At 39.3% G+C, this 19,306-nt stretch overlaps 1 protein-coding gene across 1 annotated transcript; it reads left to right on the top strand.

Annotated features, from left to right (window-relative positions):
• Positions 1–2,096: 2,096 nt before the first annotated feature.
• LOC137912998 (bone morphogenetic protein 5-like) lies at positions 2,097–11,706 on the top strand. Its single transcript, XM_068757131.1, has 7 exons — positions 2,097–2,616; positions 4,909–5,101; positions 8,851–9,003; positions 9,332–9,525; positions 10,390–10,466; positions 10,595–10,705; positions 10,849–11,706. Exons 1-7 carry the CDS (start codon positions 2,097–2,099, stop codon positions 10,996–10,998), a joined length of 1,398 nt encoding a protein of 465 aa, XP_068613232.1. The 3' UTR covers positions 10,999–11,706.
• Positions 11,707–19,306: the final 7,600 nt, after the last annotated feature.

Here is a 19,306-nt window from a genome sequence, read left to right on the forward strand (position 1 = left end):
TTTTTTTTCCTTCCAAATGAGGAAGTAAAATGTTCCATCATCTAATGAGATATTGATTTTTTTACCTTGAAATTAAGTGATTTTGTTCCTGAATCTTACTTTTGATTACTATTGTATGGTTATTTATGAAAAGGGTCGTAACAGTGTATTTTAGGAATGACTTGTCATAAACAACTTTCTTTAAAGTGACTTAAAGTGAATCTTTCCTCTTTTTTTTTACCAGAATTAAAATACCTAAACCATTGGTTAACTTATTTTGTTCTGCACTTTGGGCTTTTGAGTTGATGTCAGGATTCCGTCAGATCATCAATCTCATCTTTCGCCTGGAGAATGTCTGACGTTTTGAAGTGGGGTGTGTGTGCTGCGAGCATCAAAAAGAATGTGTATGATGGTCATGGAAAGGAAAACAGATTGCCACCAGGGTCTTCTTCAAAGCACACAACGCTGTGAAACTTGGAATGAGCGCAGAGCTTCTGTCGGCAGTGTGTGTTGGAGTGTGTTTGAGTGTGTGCAGGAGACCTGACCTGAAAGTGTTTAGTACACTTTGTACGCTAGATGGCGCTACGGGGTCGCATCCCAGCCTGTCGTGGAGCGTCTGTAGGAAGGAAGAACTCTTCTTTTTCAATAGCTTGGACCGCAGCCATCCACCACATGAAAACCTCGGAGTATTTATGTCTTTAATTATCCCAGTTCGGCATCATGTTTGCTTAAAACTCCTCTGAGAACGGAGCTTTCTGTCAGAAGGCTTCTAATGAACTTGTCCATTCAAAGCCAGCTTTAATAATGAAGATGGGAGTTACTGTTGCCCATAGAAACCTGCAAGTATTATTGCAGGTTTAAGGTTTAATATTTAAGCTATTTAATTTGCATTAGATAAATTTGGAGATTTTTGTATATTGCATGTTTATGGACTGTGCGGAGGAAACCAAGGCAGCCGATACAGAAACAATGAGCCAACTCCACACAGGAAGGCCCTGTCGGGATTTGAACCCAGAACCTTCCTGCTGCCAAGCTTTTAACACAAAAATAAAATATAATAATAATAATAATAATAATAATAATAATAACCTTCCAGAGTAAAGTGGAAATAGGTGAAAATGTTAAATTTTACTGCGTTTGCTTTTGCTATTTGCTTTTGACTGAATGAAATTAATTTGCTTTAATCAACGGTAGGGATTTAATGGTAATTTAAAAAAGGACTCGTAGGATTTAAGAGCTAACTGCACGCTATTAAAATAAACATAAACCAAATAAAAACATATTTACAAATGGTTAGAACCCGTTTTCTTTCACTGCACTTGAGAATTGTTCACTATCGTATAGTTTTAATGGCAGAACATATAATCTGGCCCACTTGTGGGCCGCGGAGTATTAAATAAAGTCGTGTTTAATAGCGTTCCATATCCTGTTTCAGTCCTTAATAAAAGCAGGATGCGTGTTGTTGCTGCAGAATATAACCGCGCTCCTCTCCTATAAACACTCAGACTATAGAATAACTTGATTAAAAGCCTCTGTCATTATTCTCTCACATGTTAAGTTGGCTTCTCGAATTTCAAGTGTCTCATTTTACGCGCCCGAGTCGCCACATTCATCATGGCACAGAGCTGACGTTTTATTGCGGCCGCTAGAGGTGGATGCAAGACGAGAAGTTGAGCGTGGGATGGACTCAGAGGGGCATCGAGCCCCGACATAGTCTGAGAGAGGGGGGGGGGGGGGGGGCAAGAGTCAAACGTGGGCCGGGAGAGCCTTACACTGTTGAAAGCCATTGATCCACTGAGGAGCAGTCCGGGCTGGGCGGACCTGCGTGTTTCTGCATCACAGAGGAGCATAAGGTGAGGGACGGGGTCATGCATCCATAAATACCTGGTGTGGGCAGAGACTTTAGTTTGGATGGACCCTGCTGGAGAGGAGCGGCGACTTCTCCGCACAAGAGCTGACTGGTAAAAAGAGAGAGAGAAAAAGAAGCTGCAACCTAGAAAGTTTGGACTCTTACGGAAAGTCTGCGATTCCTAATCCCGAGCCATAAATGAATGACTTTCCTCCCACAGAGCGCGATGTAGTTCACCTCCACGCCCCAGAGTGAACTGCGTGCGGAGATGACAGCGCTGCCGCCGCCCTTGAGCAGCGCTCTGCTCGGACTCGCGTGGAGCTGCGTGACTCTGCTGTCCTGCGCGCACTGCGGCTTCAGCGACAACCACGCGCACTCGAGCTTTATTTACAGGAGGTTGCGCAATCACGAGCGCAGAGAGATCCAGAGAGAGATCCTCTCCATCCTGGGGCTGCCTCACCGCCCGCGGCCCTTCTCTCCGGGGAAGCAGGCGTCCTCTGCGCCGCTGTTCATGCTCGACCTGTACAACGCCATGGCCGTGGAGGAGGAAGAGGAGGAGGAGGAGGAGGAGGCGGCAGTGCGCCACAACGCGGGGAAGAGCTTCGGTGGTGCCAAGGCTCAAGGGCACTCCAGGAGAGGTTATTACAGCCCACAGCATGCCGGGTATTCCCGCGTGACTCAGCCTTACCGCGCGGCCCCGCTTTTAGGCCACAGCCCCGCGCTCACCTCAGCGCACGACGCCAGCGTCCTCAGTGATGCTGACATGGTCATGAGTTTCGTCAATTTAGGTAAGTGAAATTAATTTCCCATCAGGTGTTTATTCCATATCAGACAGTGGATGAATTGAAATTGGAATGAGAGTAATTTTTGGTTTAAATGTTATTTATAAAGGAAAAGGGTGCAACTTTGAAATTGACAAAGCTTACTTTTAATTTATATATGGAAAATAATTTCATCTTTGCCCATAATTATTTAAATCAAGTGAGATTATTATTATTAAAAAAATTAAATCAGCCTTTAGCAAATACTGCCGTTACAAACCAGCATGGAATCCTTGTTCTTCAGCCTTTGTGCTGAAATAAATTAGATTATTTTTGCTTCCCTGTTGATATAAGAGTCTGCAGTTAGTTTTGTCAAAATAATCTGACACATGCATTTTTGCTGTTGTTGTTGTTGTTGTTTTTGAATAAACTGAGCCATGTTGTGTTATTATAGAAAAAAAAACTCTACAGGCCCAATTTGTTCTGAACAGTTTGTTGACTTCCTCTCAGTCAGTGGTATTAGTGCATGTGAAAACGGGAGTGGGTTACATATAAGTCATCATCGGGCCACTGAAGGGCTCAGTAGTTTAAGCTGTGCGTGAAATATTTTAGATTTAACAGAACTGGGCCCAACTTTTTGACCCTATCAATTAGTGCTGCTTTCTATTAAAAAGCAGCCGACCTGTATAATGACTGCGTTTGTTCAGTAGCCTCGACCCTTAACCCAGCAGTTCTGAGCAACTTATCAGATGACTGTCTGACCTTGAGAAAATTGGTCTGAATTATTTCCTGTTGTAAAAAGGGGAGTGCTATTGACTGATGCCTGTGCAGCTCAAGGTTCTCCCTGAAGGGAAAGCAGTAGTTTTATGCTTAATATTCAGTTGTTTGCATCATTTCTTCTTCTTCGATTCTAATTAGAACATGAAACATAACACACGGAAAGGTATTACAAAATAAAACAATGCAAACATTGCAGATTGCAACAGCATGCTACAATCCCTGCAAGTATGCATTACTTGCAATTGTCGATGAGGATTCTGTTGTCTTAAATTTACAGCTAAACATGGAGCTTAAAGTGAATTTGCGTTGCCTGGAAGTACAATCCTTCACCTTGGCCCGGGCCCATCTGGTTCCACTTACCAACCATTGCAGCGCATGTACACTGTCAGCCTTGAAAGCTCTGCTCTCATTCTGAGGACTGTCAGTGAAGTGTTCAATGGGGCTCTGTCTTTATTACAGTACACTATATGGCTCCTTGACCTCAACTGTTTTTACAAATGTGGCATTTCATGCCGTTTAATATGCACTCAGATGTCAGCTGTTGACAATCCACACACAGTGTGAAACGATGAATCAGTCTTTTATGAATCTATTCAACAAATATGGTCCTGGTTGAGAACATGCACAGGGTTCACCTTTGGACCAAAGTCATTGCTATTGAGTTTTTTATCCATTTGAAAGTTAAATTCTCGAAGGTTTCAGCGGTGCTGCTGCTTCGCATTACTGCCTGTGGCTAATATAATGGAAGACACGCAGCGGGTAAAGGTCAGACCTGACCTCTGACCTGTTTGTGCTAAGTGACCGCAGGCCTTCTCTCTTGATAAAATATAATGGAAATGCTCTGCATGATATCACCTTCAGGAAATCCACCGACTTTGACCACATGAGTCTGCCCGGCGGCAGCCAGGCAGGGGCGTGACGCAGCACCTTGAAAAATCGAGATGTATCTGCAATTTAGTTCCGTACAAGAAAATATAGAACATGCATGCTTTTAAATGTTCTCAAATATATATAAAAAAAATGTCCATGTTGCTCATTAGATTGGAAATATTAAATTCTAAAGGCTAAGGGTTGCTAAGCGCTCGTTGAGCATTGTATGGAACCTACAGGAGGTCAGCGCAAGGTCACAAATTAGGTCAGCGTAGATGAAGAATCCTGTCTGGTCTTTTCTCTCACTTGAGGAGCAGACGAAAGTGTCTTTAATTGAAATCAGCCTGTTTTTCTTAACTGACAGCCCATTCATCATGACCAGAGAATGCAGTGCAGCGCACAGTAGAGGGCCTGTCTGGGAACTGCTACCTGCATTCGGTTGACTGATTTAATGAACTGGAAAGTGCTTTTGTTGGTAGTCAAAATGTTTGGATTGGAACTGGAACGTGAAAGAAGATGTGATAAATGACTCTTTTTCTGTGAGTTTGCGCCACCGTGCTTTCTCTGTTGGGAGACATGCGGCGGTTCAGGAGTTAAAACAGTAGCTTTTGATAAGCCTTTGCTTTGCATCTAAATCTAAAGTTCATCATGCAATGCTTTCTTTCCCAGTTGAGAAAGATAAAGATTTTTCTCACCAACGACGACACTACAAGGAGTTCCGTTTCGATCTGACTCAGATACCGGACGGAGAGGCGGTGACTGCCGCCGAGTTTCGGATCTATAAGGATCGCAGTCATTCCCGCTACGACAACATCACTTTGAAAGTTTCCATATACCAAGTCATTAAGGAATATCACAACAAGTAAGTATAATTTAAATCCTACTTTCATATTTGTCATGTACTCTCTGATGATTACTGCTCATTCTGAACTCAAAGTGTGCTTCTAAATATTACCGCTTGTGAGGATAATATTTCTACTTTTGCCCAAAGTCAATTAAAAGACCTCATATCATTAGTGGATTTTTAATATGCATTTATATACAATCAACAAACTAAAGTGTATTCTGAGGACCGACATCAAGCAGGCTCCGTCACGTGGATGGCTGTAAAACACAAAGAAGATGCTAAACAGGGAGAGAAACGAAGAGTATAGGTTCTACTCCACTTAATAAATGTAAAAGCTAAACCAATATGTTGCGGCCATATTATTACACAGTTCAAAGGTCCGGTAGCTGAAACTTTCCGCTGGCTCAGAAAGCCTTTCTACCTCCGGCTCTGCTCTCCTTCATTCGCACCATGTCGGCCTCACAAATATAGTTCTTGGATAAAGAGAAGTCCATTAGCGAGCCGGCCACTTACGAAACTGGGAAGGTCCATCAGTTATCACCCGTCTTGTGTTCCCTGCCAAGCTGGACGTGTCCCAGACAAAATCATGAGGGGCCAGGTCAGTGGAGGGGGGGGGGGGGGGGCTCCCTCTGGTGCTCCCTTGTCACTGTTATGCCCACCACCTGCCTGTCTTAACAATATTCCGGAAGTTTAAACCATGACATAGCTGAATACACAAGGGTGTACTTAAAAGTGGGCCCACATTTGGTTGCCAAAAATGTGTGTGGGTGATTGAAGGGGAGATATGGCCCTCCTGGGCTTTGAAAAGGTCTAAGTCAATGGATTCTGCCGTCTTAAAGGGGAAGACTGCTCAGTTTCGTTTTTTACGCATGTTTTAGTTTAGCTTTACAGAAAAGAATGAGTCTTTTCCAACATAAAAATATCTTGCCTAAATGTCTTCTCAATTTAAAATAGAACAAAAGCACAACTACCGGTAGTTGTTTGTAAAGATGTACACATTCATGAATACTTCCTTCAATGTATCAAAGGGAATGGAACACACTGCTAATGGCTTCCAGTTGGTTGTTTGTTGTGCATCGATTAAAATGAGGTTGTGGGTTTAGTAGCTGAATAAAACATTGCTGGGACATCTCAGATGCTTAAAGATAGAGTGACAATAATGCTTCGGCATTGCGGTTGGTTTTTGTACCACTGCAAAATGTCGTACTGTGCTGTGATACGTGTTGTAATGTATTGCAAAAATGTATGCTTTGACATAATCGGTCCAGAAAATGGAGGAGATATATCAACTATTCCCCATTTAAGAATCATTTTGCAATTCTTTACAACTATTTTTACCAAATATTACAATTATGGGCAATGTTTATTTTATTATATTCTTAGTCAATTTTATTTTAGAATTATTTAGTTGAATTAAAATGTTTCTAGATAGATAAATAGATGATAGATAGATAAGGAAATTCTATTATCCTACATAAACATTATACGTTTTAAATCAACTTATTAATAGTTCTTTTACACACTATATGCTGAGGATACCAAGTTTTCTGAATGTTGTGTCACACCCTCTCAATCCTGTAAAAATCACTTTATGAGAGTTAATAAAATTTTGAAGTTGGTGTTAAAAAGTAAACTATTACTAATAGGCTGAGAATGATAGGTCCATTAAATTATACTGTATGACATCAAACCACACAATAACACCGCGATATATTGAATGCCTCTCCTGTTTTATAAAACGATTTGTGTAGATTTTCAGGATAATTTAAAACCTGCAGTATTTATACACATGTTTGCTTGCCAGTTGCTTCCTTCAAAAAGAATTTGGTACTGCCAAAAACATTCTGTACGGCCTCTAACTGTCGAATGGGGAGACATTCGTCTTTTTGCACATGGATAGAAAAAGATACTAACAAACAGGGACCTCTTCAAAACATTACTTCATATGTTCACAGTACTAGTGGGGGGGGGACCCCTATAAAGTCAGACAGCTATGCACCAACCTGACCTCCTTCACTCCATTAGCCAAACATGGCAAACATCCTGCACTTCTGCTGAACTTTGCTACTGGTTCCTAATGGGGGGGGGGGGTCACATATGAACAGAATTTGCAGGACACCGACTGGACTGAACAGAGGAGTTAGGTCTATACACTCGCTGTGGACCAGTACATCCAGTAGTTACAGATGGAGCGGTGAGATAAACATTTTCCCTTTGGTTATGGCTGCAGGAAAAGTGAATTCTTACCTACACAAACAAAATTATCACAGGATGTAAGCTTAATGCTGTCCATTTCAAAGAGGAAGTTCAGCAGTGTGTCACTCATAAACATTAGTGCTCATGTGGAATTCCACATGAGGTTGAGTTTTACTACGTCTGTAATAAACACATGAATAATTCCCGGAGTATTGGGGCCACATGGAAAATCTTTGTTCCCTCCAACCAGCACCATGTAACCACAAAAACTGAACAGACGCTGCCTTATTCATTCCGCCACTTGAAAGGAATCCAATGCAAATTGTGATGCAGTGATTTTTTATTTTTTTACTTTGGGCTGATTGATACCTTATGTCATGCCCATGGTAAAAAAAAATACAAACGCATACACAATCCACGATATTTTGTCTTTGCAAAGGCGAAAATCTGGCACATATTTTGCTCTTACTCTAACGCTAACTCTTCAGTTTGTCACAAGTTAGAACTTCTTCAACGACAGCTTAGCATTGTTTTTTTTATCATCAAATAAAAATGACAAAATGGCAGTTTCTGCAGCAAAATTTGAGCCAAAGCATCCATTTGTGACCAGTCAGTGATTCGTTGTTTATCTGTTCCAGTCGAGCGAGTTAAGAGCTCTTGGATGCAGTCTAAAGCCCCTCTAAGAAGCACATGGGTTCTTTTTTGTGTCCTATTAAATCTGAGCGCTATAAAGGTGTGCAGGATGTTTCAGTTTGTTTTTCTACATGGAATACTGCTATTGTATTTGTAATATTTGTACTGCTAATTTTGCTGTTTTTATTTTCTTACTTTATTTTTATTTATCTATTTACTACCTTAATTTGAAATGATCTGTCTATCTATCTGTCTGTCTATCTATCTAAACTTACTGCAGCCCATTGGTAACTTGTCTATGATCCAGAAATAAAGTAACTCTTTTTCCTCCTAACTGGTTTTACACCGTCCACATGGTGATCTGGATCATTGCCAAGAGGTTCTAAATTGTTCTTGGTATCTTTACACACCAACCATGAAAAGTAAAAGTGAATTGGAGTTTATATGTATTTTTAACTGATTTTTGAATCAGTAAATGGAGTTTTCAATGTTAAAATGTAATATCTTTTCCTGACCTCACTCTGGATCCGATCCAGATGAAATTTGGTGATAAGATACAGATCCACACCCTACATGACTCTGTCAAATTCCATAAACATCAATCAATAATCAACCAAGATTATTGAATATCGAACACATTTTGAAGCTCCATTGACAATTGATGCAATGTTGGCGATAATTTCAATGTGTATAATATAATAATAATATTTATTTATATTTAAGTTCCTGGTAACATTCCCAACATTTCGTGAAAATGTCATCAAGAGCTGTCCTTAACCTTTTGAGGCATGTTGCTAACAGTCAGACAAACAAACCAACCAACGCCGGTGATTACATAACCTCCGCCTCAGCAGAGGTTAAAAAGCAACGCTCCCACAGATAATAAAATATCTGTTGATGTTTTTATTTGTTCTTCTGTTTTCTTGTACCTTTAGAGATGCAGAAACATTCTTGCTCGACTCTAAAAAGGTCCAGGCTTCGAATGGCGGCTGGCTCGTGTTTGACATCACAGCCACCAGTAACCTCTGGGTGATGAACCCACAGCAGAACCTGGGCCTGCAGCTCTGTGTGGAGACTGTTGATGGCAAGTTTACCAAGAGTTTGACTTTTTTTTTTTTTTACAGATTTTACTGAGACTAATCAAGTAAAAGGTCAGGAAGTTATTAAGTAGCAAGGCAATATGTCTATTTTTGAACCACTAACTAATGCATTTGTCATGCATTAATGTCCAATAAAGGACCTTACTGTAAATTCCCAAAAAAGAAAAAAAGAAAACCAGCAAAAATTAAAGGCAAAAAATTATGAATCTCTTGATCTTGCCGTCATTGGCTGAAATTCTTTAAAAGCACAAATTGACACAAAACCCAAACGTTCTTTGATTTTATTTTTATTCAGCTTCTCTTTCATTACAGGGAGAAGTATCAACATAAAATCTGCTGGGATTGTTGGGAGGAACGGACCTCAATCCAAGCAGCCATTCCTGGTTGCGTTCTTCAAGGCCAGTGGGGTGTTGCTTCGCTCTGTTAGAGCGGCTGGTGGGAAGAAAAAGAACAACAATCGCAATAAATCCTCCAATCAGCCAGAGTCATCCAAGGCGCCAAAAACTGGAGGCATGTTCACATCTGTGTTGCAGTTAGGATGCCACCATCTTTTGTTTTTTAATTTACTTTATCTCATCATCGGGTATTTAGCGCTGATTCATTGTTTATGATAATTAATAATTAATTCTTAAATAAATTATTAATTTCAGGCACAAGGCCCTTCGCCTCCATTTTCAACATATTTACGTCATCAGATCATTAAAGTTGCAGTAAGAGCATTGACGGTTATGGTAACATGTTGATTTCTTGTCCATACTATTGAATTTGTCTGTGGCAATGTTATTCAAAATATTTACATTTTAAATTGCAAAGGTTCAAATCTTTTGCTTTGTTTAATTGCAATAATAATTTGTAGAATTAAAAAGGTAATTGCTGCTGCAAAGTATAGTTGTTATAATTGATAGAAATTGAAATTTAGGCTACCATCTGATCAAATCTCATCCAATTGCTAGCCTACTAGTTGCAGATAGAAGCATAAGAATATTTATATATACCTGTACTACTTTGGTGCCAGCGACAAAACAAATGTCCAGTTAATACCTAACTGTAAAACCTTGACACAAATTATCTCTGACATTCTGTAAAACTTGCAGAGCAATCCAGACCGCACTTGAAGAAAATGCTGTTGTTTACAGAAATGCACATATAAACGTAGCTGTAAACAGCAGAGCATTATGGGAAGCTGAAAAAAGTGTAGTCACAAAAATTGTAATTAAATAGAATCGTTCAATTAGAAATTATTTATTATTACGGTAGTATATGTAGTTCATGAATTGAAGGGGGGCAGCTGCAACTCAGAAGGTACTGTAGAGGTTAAATAGTTAATTCCTTTTATGATTAATAGCTTCTGGTATTTTCTTTTTTTTTTTACAGATTATAACACAAGTGAACAGAAGCAAGCCTGCAAAAAGCATGAACTTTATGTCAGTTTTCGAGATTTGGGCTGGCAGGTGAGGCTAAATGATTTCATGCAGTCTTTATATGGTGTCGACGCGTCGAACACTACATTATTTTGTGAAAAATATTAAGTGAAGTGATATGAATGAGTCATAAATAAAGAATGATAAATTTTTTGAAGGACTGGATCATTGCACCCGAGGGCTATGCCGCATTTTACTGCGATGGCGAATGCTCTTTCCCCCTCAATGCCCACATGAATGCAACTAATCATGCGATTGTGCAAACCCTGGTAAGTATCCTCGACTGCATTTTATATGCATGCTGCAATAAATCCACATTTCTAGCTACCACAGGCTTTGCAGCCGTCATAATCAATCTGAATCTGACGGCTGCTTCACCTCTGTTAACCCTGCCTTATGCTTTTATTTATAGGTCCATCTAATGTTTCCTGACAATGTGCCAAAGCCATGCTGTGCCCCGACCAAGCTCAACGCAATATCAGTACTTTACTTTGACGACAGCTCAAATGTCATCCTCAAGAAATATAGAAATATGGTAGTTCGATCTTGCGGTTGCCATTAGTAGCCGGTGTAACTTTAATTTATGGTATCTGGTTCGGGATTCGCTGGAAAACTCATCTGCTGCAGGTGTGCTGTAATGTACAGTATTATGTATATAAAGTTGTATTATCTAATTATTTATTTTCATTTTTTTTAAATAGCACTGAATATTGTGATAATTTTAATTTTACTTTACTCCTGTCATCATTTAACTTTCACGTCCCTTGGCATATACTCTCTTAGTTACAACTGTATGATAACTTTTATGGGCTAACTATTCACTGGAGCCATCATGGTGCATAAGGTTGTCCCCCGCCCCCTCCCTTCTCATTTTCATTTACAAAACCCAAGTTTTGTAAATGAAATATCGAATTATGAAATTTCAGCAAATTCTTTTCTTCCGAGCAATTGTTTTTTTTAAATGGACCAATACGTGATGGTTACAGGGAAAATCACAAATGAATATAAATACATTAATGAAGGAAGATTGTCATGATCATGAAGAACTGTCAGAAAAAAACAAAGATTCTCTTAACTTAAAAACTTTCTGAGCTCTGACACTGATTGGACTCTTGCATACCAGCGTTTCTGCATTTAGATTCTTGATTGTGTTGAAACTCTACTTTGAACACTGTCATGTGTGATTTTGTCATACCTTCAAATTTATTTTCTTTAGGGGGGGGAGACTATCTTCATGTGGAGTGTTTTCTATTTTAATAAACGTACCACTTGGAAAAGAAAATCTTTCACGTTTATTCAACCTCACAGCTTTTGTTCATCCATTCAGGCCAAACCATCTGCAGCAATGTGTTTCATCTCTGAGCTCCTTCCCCTCCTCCAGCCTTTTCAAATTCGAGTTGTCTTTTTGTATTCCTGTTTGGAGTTCCGCGGATATTTTACACGCTGTTGCTGGACTACCGTCTCAGATTTATAAATGTTTGACAGCTATGATATAAACCATGGAACTGTTGACATGCTTGGGGGGACGGGTAATGCTAGTGATACAGTGCCAGCAGTAAAGAGCAGCGGTGCGACCTCCGAGCGCAGCCCAAAAGGGTGATTATCATGAGGCTTCCAGGAGAGAGCCGTGTCATTTTGTAAGCAATCCCTTCTTGATTATCAGGAAAGACACCATCTATCATGTGATTAATATCACACATATGGCGCAGCTCTCGCTGTGTACATTCTGCATTCTAAAATTGTGGATGCTAAGTTTCGCCCCTAGAAAACAAAGTGACAACATAAACTAAACTTTGCGAGTGGAACATTTCCTCCTCTGTCAGGATTCAAGTAGAATTTACAGAAAAACACAAGAGAACGTGTGATTTCCAGAGAAGTGCTCCGGCCATGCAGATATTTTCTATGGTCGTGGAAATCCAGGGATTAGGTTAAGGATTAATATTTATTTACACAACTGTGTTGACCCTCACCCAACACAGGATATGTACTGTTGCACTTTCCCCCCTACCCTCCCACTTTTATAACTTTTTTCCCCCCTCTGACATGGCAGAACATTGAATGGCTGTATTTCACTTAATTAAAAGCAGTGGCTGACCTGCCCAGATGTTATGTGGGCTCCATCTAAAAGGAGTGTTGACATTCGGTGAATAGAAGAGGCCACCTGCTAACTTAACTCTTGGCTTGGGAGGGGGGGCGATTTGCATTCCTGCGGCCTGTTGCCTGGCATGATTACGCCGAGCACTTCACAGTCCCATCTACTGTTTAATATCATGGAGTCGTTCCAATCCAGTAACACTTCTTCCTCTTCTGTGAAGCACGAGTTGCTATGAATAAGGTCCTATTTAAGTTCTGCAGAACTATGCTGCCGTCTTGACAGAAAAGTCCAGACCACATGAAAAGAATGGGCAACAATTAGCACACTCCAGTTGGATTCTATAGTGGCTGCTTCTCTGCAGTCACAAGCAGCCTGACTGATATTCAGCCGATTACAGTTCACTTTTCATGAAGGATTTGATGTGAATTATTCATGCATCTCACCTCACCTTGGTTTTAAATAAACACAGTTACAAAATGGAAGCATCTGTTCCCAGGTGCTTATATATGAAGTTGTTTTCTGCCAAAAACATGTTTATTCTCTTAAGCTGATAGAGAGAACAGCCATGTCCATTTAGGCAGCTTATAAGAGCATGCTCTTTTTTTCTGTGAAAGTGATATATTTAGTGAGGGGCGATCATATTGAAGCTTTTAGCAGGCCCGGACTGGCTGTACGTCAAAACTTCCAAATGCTCAACGATGGTTCATTTTTATGTAATCTAAACCATCACAAGCAGGAAATACGTTGACAAAATGCTCCGAAACCCAAACCAAACGCTAACGTAGCGAGCACTGGTTTTTCCTGAGGTGTTCATGCCCCCAGAGATTAAAACTGTGACGCCACTGTTGCCCACATTAAATAGTTTGTTGCCTTCTAACACCCAAAGTAAATATAGTGAAACCAAATCGCAAAATGACTAAGAAATATGGACAAATACTTTCCTATAATATAATAAAACACATCAAGGGCCAAACCGCTTCATGGCTTCTGACGCTGTAGAGCACTCACTTTAATTAATAGTAAATCACCTGTAGATTTTATATATATATAGATACATATAAATTATGTTTTAATTATTTTGTGTATTCATATTGTAAACACTAGGTTAAACAGTTATACAGCATTAATTGACCAAAGTTTAATTTCTATTTGAATCATATACTTGTGATTTTGAGTATTAGTGATGTGTTCAATTGCTCATGCACAAAAGCGGAGCATTAAAGTGACAGAATGCTTATTTTGACAACATAATCGTTATTCATCACTGGATTCGGTAACTCGGGGTTTGATCGGCTCGCCCTCTGTTAACCAGAGGTCTTCTCTCTCTGCGGCTCAACGTTTATTTTCAAAGTGTCACCTTGCAGTCCATCCACAAGAGAAGTGAAACTGTATCTAATAAAAATGTTGTGCAGTTTACCTAATTCATCTCCCCACATGTGGTTCTCCTTATTTGTATTCTGTGGGTGGCCTTTGCGTCCCATTCGGCTCAATCAGTCCGTCTTGAGGAGAGAGACCTTGTGGTCACATTGAAACATGCTGTTTGGTATGAGAAGGCTGCAGCAGGACGGTGGGGCGTGTGTCCCGATAGAGGACAGCGCAGAAGCACAACGATGTTTGCTTGTTATTCACATTCATGCACATTAGCTGGACACAGAGACGTGTCCTCATCATTACCGAGGACTGTTTCTGAACTTAAATCGTCACTCTCCATTACAATTAGAGGTGGTACCAAGTATATGTTTTCAGATATTTTCTTTTAATCTGGATTTAATATATGCATTTGAAATTATAGGCAAGTAAAATGTCATTATCGAAAATTGTTTCATGATGTTTCTCTAAGACAATTTAAAAAATAAACCATAGGCATAAATTAGAAAGCTTTGTTTCCTAGTTTCTCTGTAAAAGTCAGTCCTGATTGAACCTTGTTGTTGTTGTTGTTTAACTGCATGCAGAGTCCATGAAGCACATTTTCCATTAAAATTGTGGGCTAGTTTCAGGAAAAATAAAAACTATTAATGATATGCTGACAACGTCCGCTCTCTTCTTCCTGCAGGTTAGTTATGTATTCCCCTCCGTTGTTTGTGCAATTTATGACAAAGAACATATCAAATAAAATACATTAAAGGAGAAATATAAAACAAAGCAGATGCCCTGGATATTAACCGGTTTCTCTGGCCAAGCATGTCAATGTCTCGTATTAATCATGCCGATTTACGGTTTCATAAAGCTTTTGTTTAAATATAATGAGAAAACTGATTACATAAACAATAATTTGAAAATATCTGGACATAATTAAGAAAAGAAAGACAGAATACAGCACAGTTCCTTCTGAAAAGGTAAACTCCTGTCATGACAATCCTCTGACATGTTTCTCAAAATAAAATTGATCTGAAAAAGCTCATTTATGTCCAGATTTTACAACAGACTTGAGTTAATCATCATCTCCATAGCACCCAAGATAGAGGAGAGACAATACTTATTTTAGTTTAAAATTGGGTGGATTGTTTATCAGTGTGAATTTTGAGTGGCTCAAGTAACTAGAAAAGCCCTCACAGAGCGCAGACCTCCACCAAGCAGCTCATTCCCCTTATACAACGTCCACATGGTGATCTGGATCATTACCAAAAGGTTCTAAATTGTTCTTGGTGTCTTTATACACCAACCATGAAACGTAAAAGTCAACCTGACTTGATGTATATTTTTAACAGATTTTTGAATGCATAAATTTGGTTTTCAATGTTAAAATTAAATATTTTTTCTTGATCTCATTCTGGATCTGATCCAGAAGACATTTTCCATGATAGTGCATATCGGGACCCCTTTATGACTGTGATTTTTGGTGAGTGAATTGAATCCACATTTTACAAGATATGATTTATTTATTTTTAAAGCCTCTATTATAAGTTAATGGGAAAATCCGGATTTATTACTATCGCGACAGTATCCGCAATCCAAATTGGATCCAGATAAATTCGGTGGTGAGATAGAGGTCTCCACCGTACATGGCTTTGTCAAATTCCTTAAACATCTGTCAATAATCAACTGAGATATTGAGGAACAAATTTCTCCATTGACTGCAATGTTGCCGAACATTTTAAAGTGATCCATAATCCAGGATATCTTATGGATCTTCATCAAAATTTTATAAACTGTTCTTGAAAATGTCATCAAGATCCATCCGTAACTTCTTGAGTTATGTTGCTAACAGACAGACCAACGCTTTAAGATAATATGACTTACAGCGCATATTATGTCAAGGGAAATGACTTAGGAGGTCACATCAGTATTACCGGGAGTATATTAGTATAGCATCAGTCTCATATTTTCTGTCACTATAGCAACCGCAATACTTTTCTGGCAGCTTAAAATGGCTTTTTCACAATTTCACTACAGTATTTGAGTCAACATAGTCTATGATGTTGACTTCTTGTACAGCTGCTGTTTTGAATCACTGCGTATACACACTATAATAAAGTGTCGGCATGCGTTAAAAAAAAGGGAAGAAAAGACTTTTGTTGACACGAGCATCAATGAAAGCAACACACCAAAATCCTATTGACTTTACCCACTGGATGTTTATCAGTCCTGTCATCCTCCCACACCACCATGAAAACAACAAAGAGATGTCAACAGCAACCACTTAACCCGATTCACATGTTTCCTAGCTGTTGTAGATTATGCGGTGACATTTCCTTTCAGATACATTGAAATCCCTGTGCTTTCTTGTTAAATGTAATCTGTGAAAATGCACTGTGAACAAATGTGGGGGGGGGAGCTCAATTGTGACACACAAGCCAATTGATTGTATAGATATGGAGATATGCAAGCAATTGATTATTGTTCACACAGGTGGGTGAGCCTCAGGCGCCTTAAGCTGCGTGTGCTCAGCCGCAGAAGTAGCATTCTATAACAGTAAGACGATCATCGCGGACACAAACCTAAAAGCCGCAGGGCGCTCTGTGGTGTGATTACTGCGAGGATAATCTTTAACACACATGCTGTCTCTGAGGGCAGCTGTGGAAAGTTGGCTCAGAGCAGCATGCCTTCCTGAAGGAACTGTAAGTTAGGCTGCTATTTTTATGAAGGTGTTACATTTTATTTCAAGAAAGGTCCATGTGGGTTTTTTTCCCCCCCTACATCCATAATAATAGACTGGAAACAAGACGGCGTGCTGATGTCTTTCCGACAAAATGCCAGGAATATTTGTCACGGCATTTATGCATTTATTCTTTGCTCTTTTTGTGCAGGATGTCACATCCAAGATTCAGCTTCAATTATATGTGAGAACAGACAATAAATGTTGCCTTCATTGTAATAATGTAAATGGCCTAGTTGCTCAACACCAGGACTCTTGTTGTTACACTTCACTGTGTGATTGTGTTCGTTATTACTGCTGCTGGTACACATCTGTGGATCCACTCCAGATGCTGATGTTTTTGAGGTGTGTTCTGTATTTATTTGTTGTTGTTTTTTAAGCATAGCGCTCTAGCTTGCATTTTATTTATTGTCATTACTGTTACATGTTGCACGATTGCATCGGAAGAAAATTCCTAGTCTGTGAACCCTCATCGACAATGATTTGGATTCGGATTAAATCCACAATGTAGAAATTGAAAACGGATGAAGGATGAAAATTGATTTAATCTGGTTCCTGACTTTTTTTTCCCTGACTCCTCTTTCATGCTACTCTGAACCATATAGCCATAAAGGGCTGTGCTTCACATCTGTTTCTGTCTTAGCGCAGAAAAAAAAGAGAAAGAGAAAAGAAAATAGAGTCCTTCTTTGTATTCAACCTTTTTCCAGTTATGTTGTGACAGTTGCACTGTTTGAAGTTTATTTAATATTTTGAGGCATTCATCTTCTGCTTGGTCTCCAAAATCCTCATGTGTAAAATATATTGTTCTCGGGAGACATCTTACAAACTAGTGCAGAGACATCCTTTTTCCTGTCAAGACATATCTGTTTGCCCAATCTACACAAGTGTAGCGTGCAGAGGCTATATGCGTGTGATGAGATGCCACATCACATCGGGCTGAACTCACCACAGTTGTCACGGTAAGCGCTCAGCTCCAAGTCTGCAGAACCGCAATGTGCATCCACCATGGCAAAGAGCTGTTGTGTGACTCCAAATAGGAAGATTTCACTGAGCAGATGAATGATGGCACTGATTTCTGAACTCTGCAGCTGCCGCCGTGATGCACAGTTTTGTTTGACTCCCCAGTGCTGAGCAAATCTGAGAATTCAGTAACATTCTTAAACACTGAATTTGATTTCTTGTGTTATATAATGTCAGTTCGACAGATGCACTATAAGTTATTGCAGATCTTTCATATCGGTGGCATGTCAAAACCAGAACCATGTTTTGATATTACTCTGTGAAAAATTTACTTTTTTTATTCTGTCAGATTTCAAATGAAGGAATGTCATAATTGTATAGAGCTGTCAATCTGAATTAATAATAATAATAAAAAAACATTTTAAACTTTGACATTTCCACTCACCTGCTTTGTATTGATCCTTGAAAGCAGAAAAGCCCCTGAAGGCCAGTGCTTTTTAAAGTGACCCTCTCCAGCTGGTATTTGTCAAGAAGAACCAAAGCTGATGAGATTCCTTGAAATAAAAAGCTGGGGTTAATTTATTGGTGCAGTTGTCATTGAAAAATCCAGCAATAGACAGCAAATACAAATTAAGACTGGCATGTGCCTTTATAATGAAACTGATAACAGCTTTCTCCCTTTTTATGTTATTTCAAGGATTTATTACATTCTGAGTAGTTTCCTAACACATTTATTTGAAAGATTCCAACAGAGAGTATTCGTACATAGAACTGTGAGGCATGGTAGCCGACATGTTCTGTAAATTACAGTATATGAACAAACTTAGTATGCTGGGAAAAAAATGGCTTTCATTATTTCCGTGCTCTGATGGTTTTAAAAAGCTTTACAAACATCTGAAAAGAATTTAAAGCCCTGTAAACCACTAACACCTTGACATTATTTCATTTTTCAGGCATGGAAAACCACAACAGTGTTCCCTTTATTATTATTATTTTATTTTTTTTAACTAATGACCGGTAATGATTTTCTTTAGTATAAAAAAAGAGAGAGAATAAAGTAAAAGTGTTGCAAGTTGACAATTAGATTTGAAAATTGGTACTTCCGAATTTAAACTTTAAAAGCACAACGCTCTATGCTTTTTTTTTTTTTATGTTTCAAAATTGGTCACAACTAAGCATTTAGAGGCGGGACGCCAAGGAGCATTTCAGATTTTAGTGGGTGGCAACTGATAGACATCAACCTTGAGGTCTGCTTCAAAAAAGGCTTTTTCAGGGCTGATCATAAGAGTCCCCCCCCCCCCCCAGAGAGAGGTAGCGGTCTCTCATCAGAGAGCAGTTTAGCATAGTGAGCTGGTTGAATGCTAGGACATCATTAAGCCCCCTCTATTGTTAACATCTGGGTTCAGAAGAACGGCTCTTTCTCTGGTAAATGTTGCCCTGGCTTAACAAGGGATTTTGTTACCCCATGAAGTCGACATTGGCAGCCGTGTCACATTTGGCAATGGAAACCACTGCACTGTTTAGGCCACAGGAGATCAATCAAAGCAGATTTTATTTTAGTATTATTTTTTACCCTGAAAACTTCGGTTTTCACTTGAGCCAGGAGTCAGATATGAATCTAATTTAGTTGTTCGGATGTGAAGTTTTTATTGCAGATTAAAATTCTTCCACGAAGATCAAAGCATGTGAGATTATATTTGTTTATATCATTTGAACTCG

The sequence above is a fragment of the Brachionichthys hirsutus genome, unplaced genomic scaffold (genome assembly GCF_040956055.1).
Source record: "Brachionichthys hirsutus isolate HB-005 unplaced genomic scaffold, CSIRO-AGI_Bhir_v1 contig_796, whole genome shotgun sequence".
In the NCBI taxonomy this organism is placed as follows: domain Eukaryota; kingdom Metazoa; phylum Chordata; class Actinopteri; order Lophiiformes; family Brachionichthyidae; genus Brachionichthys; species Brachionichthys hirsutus.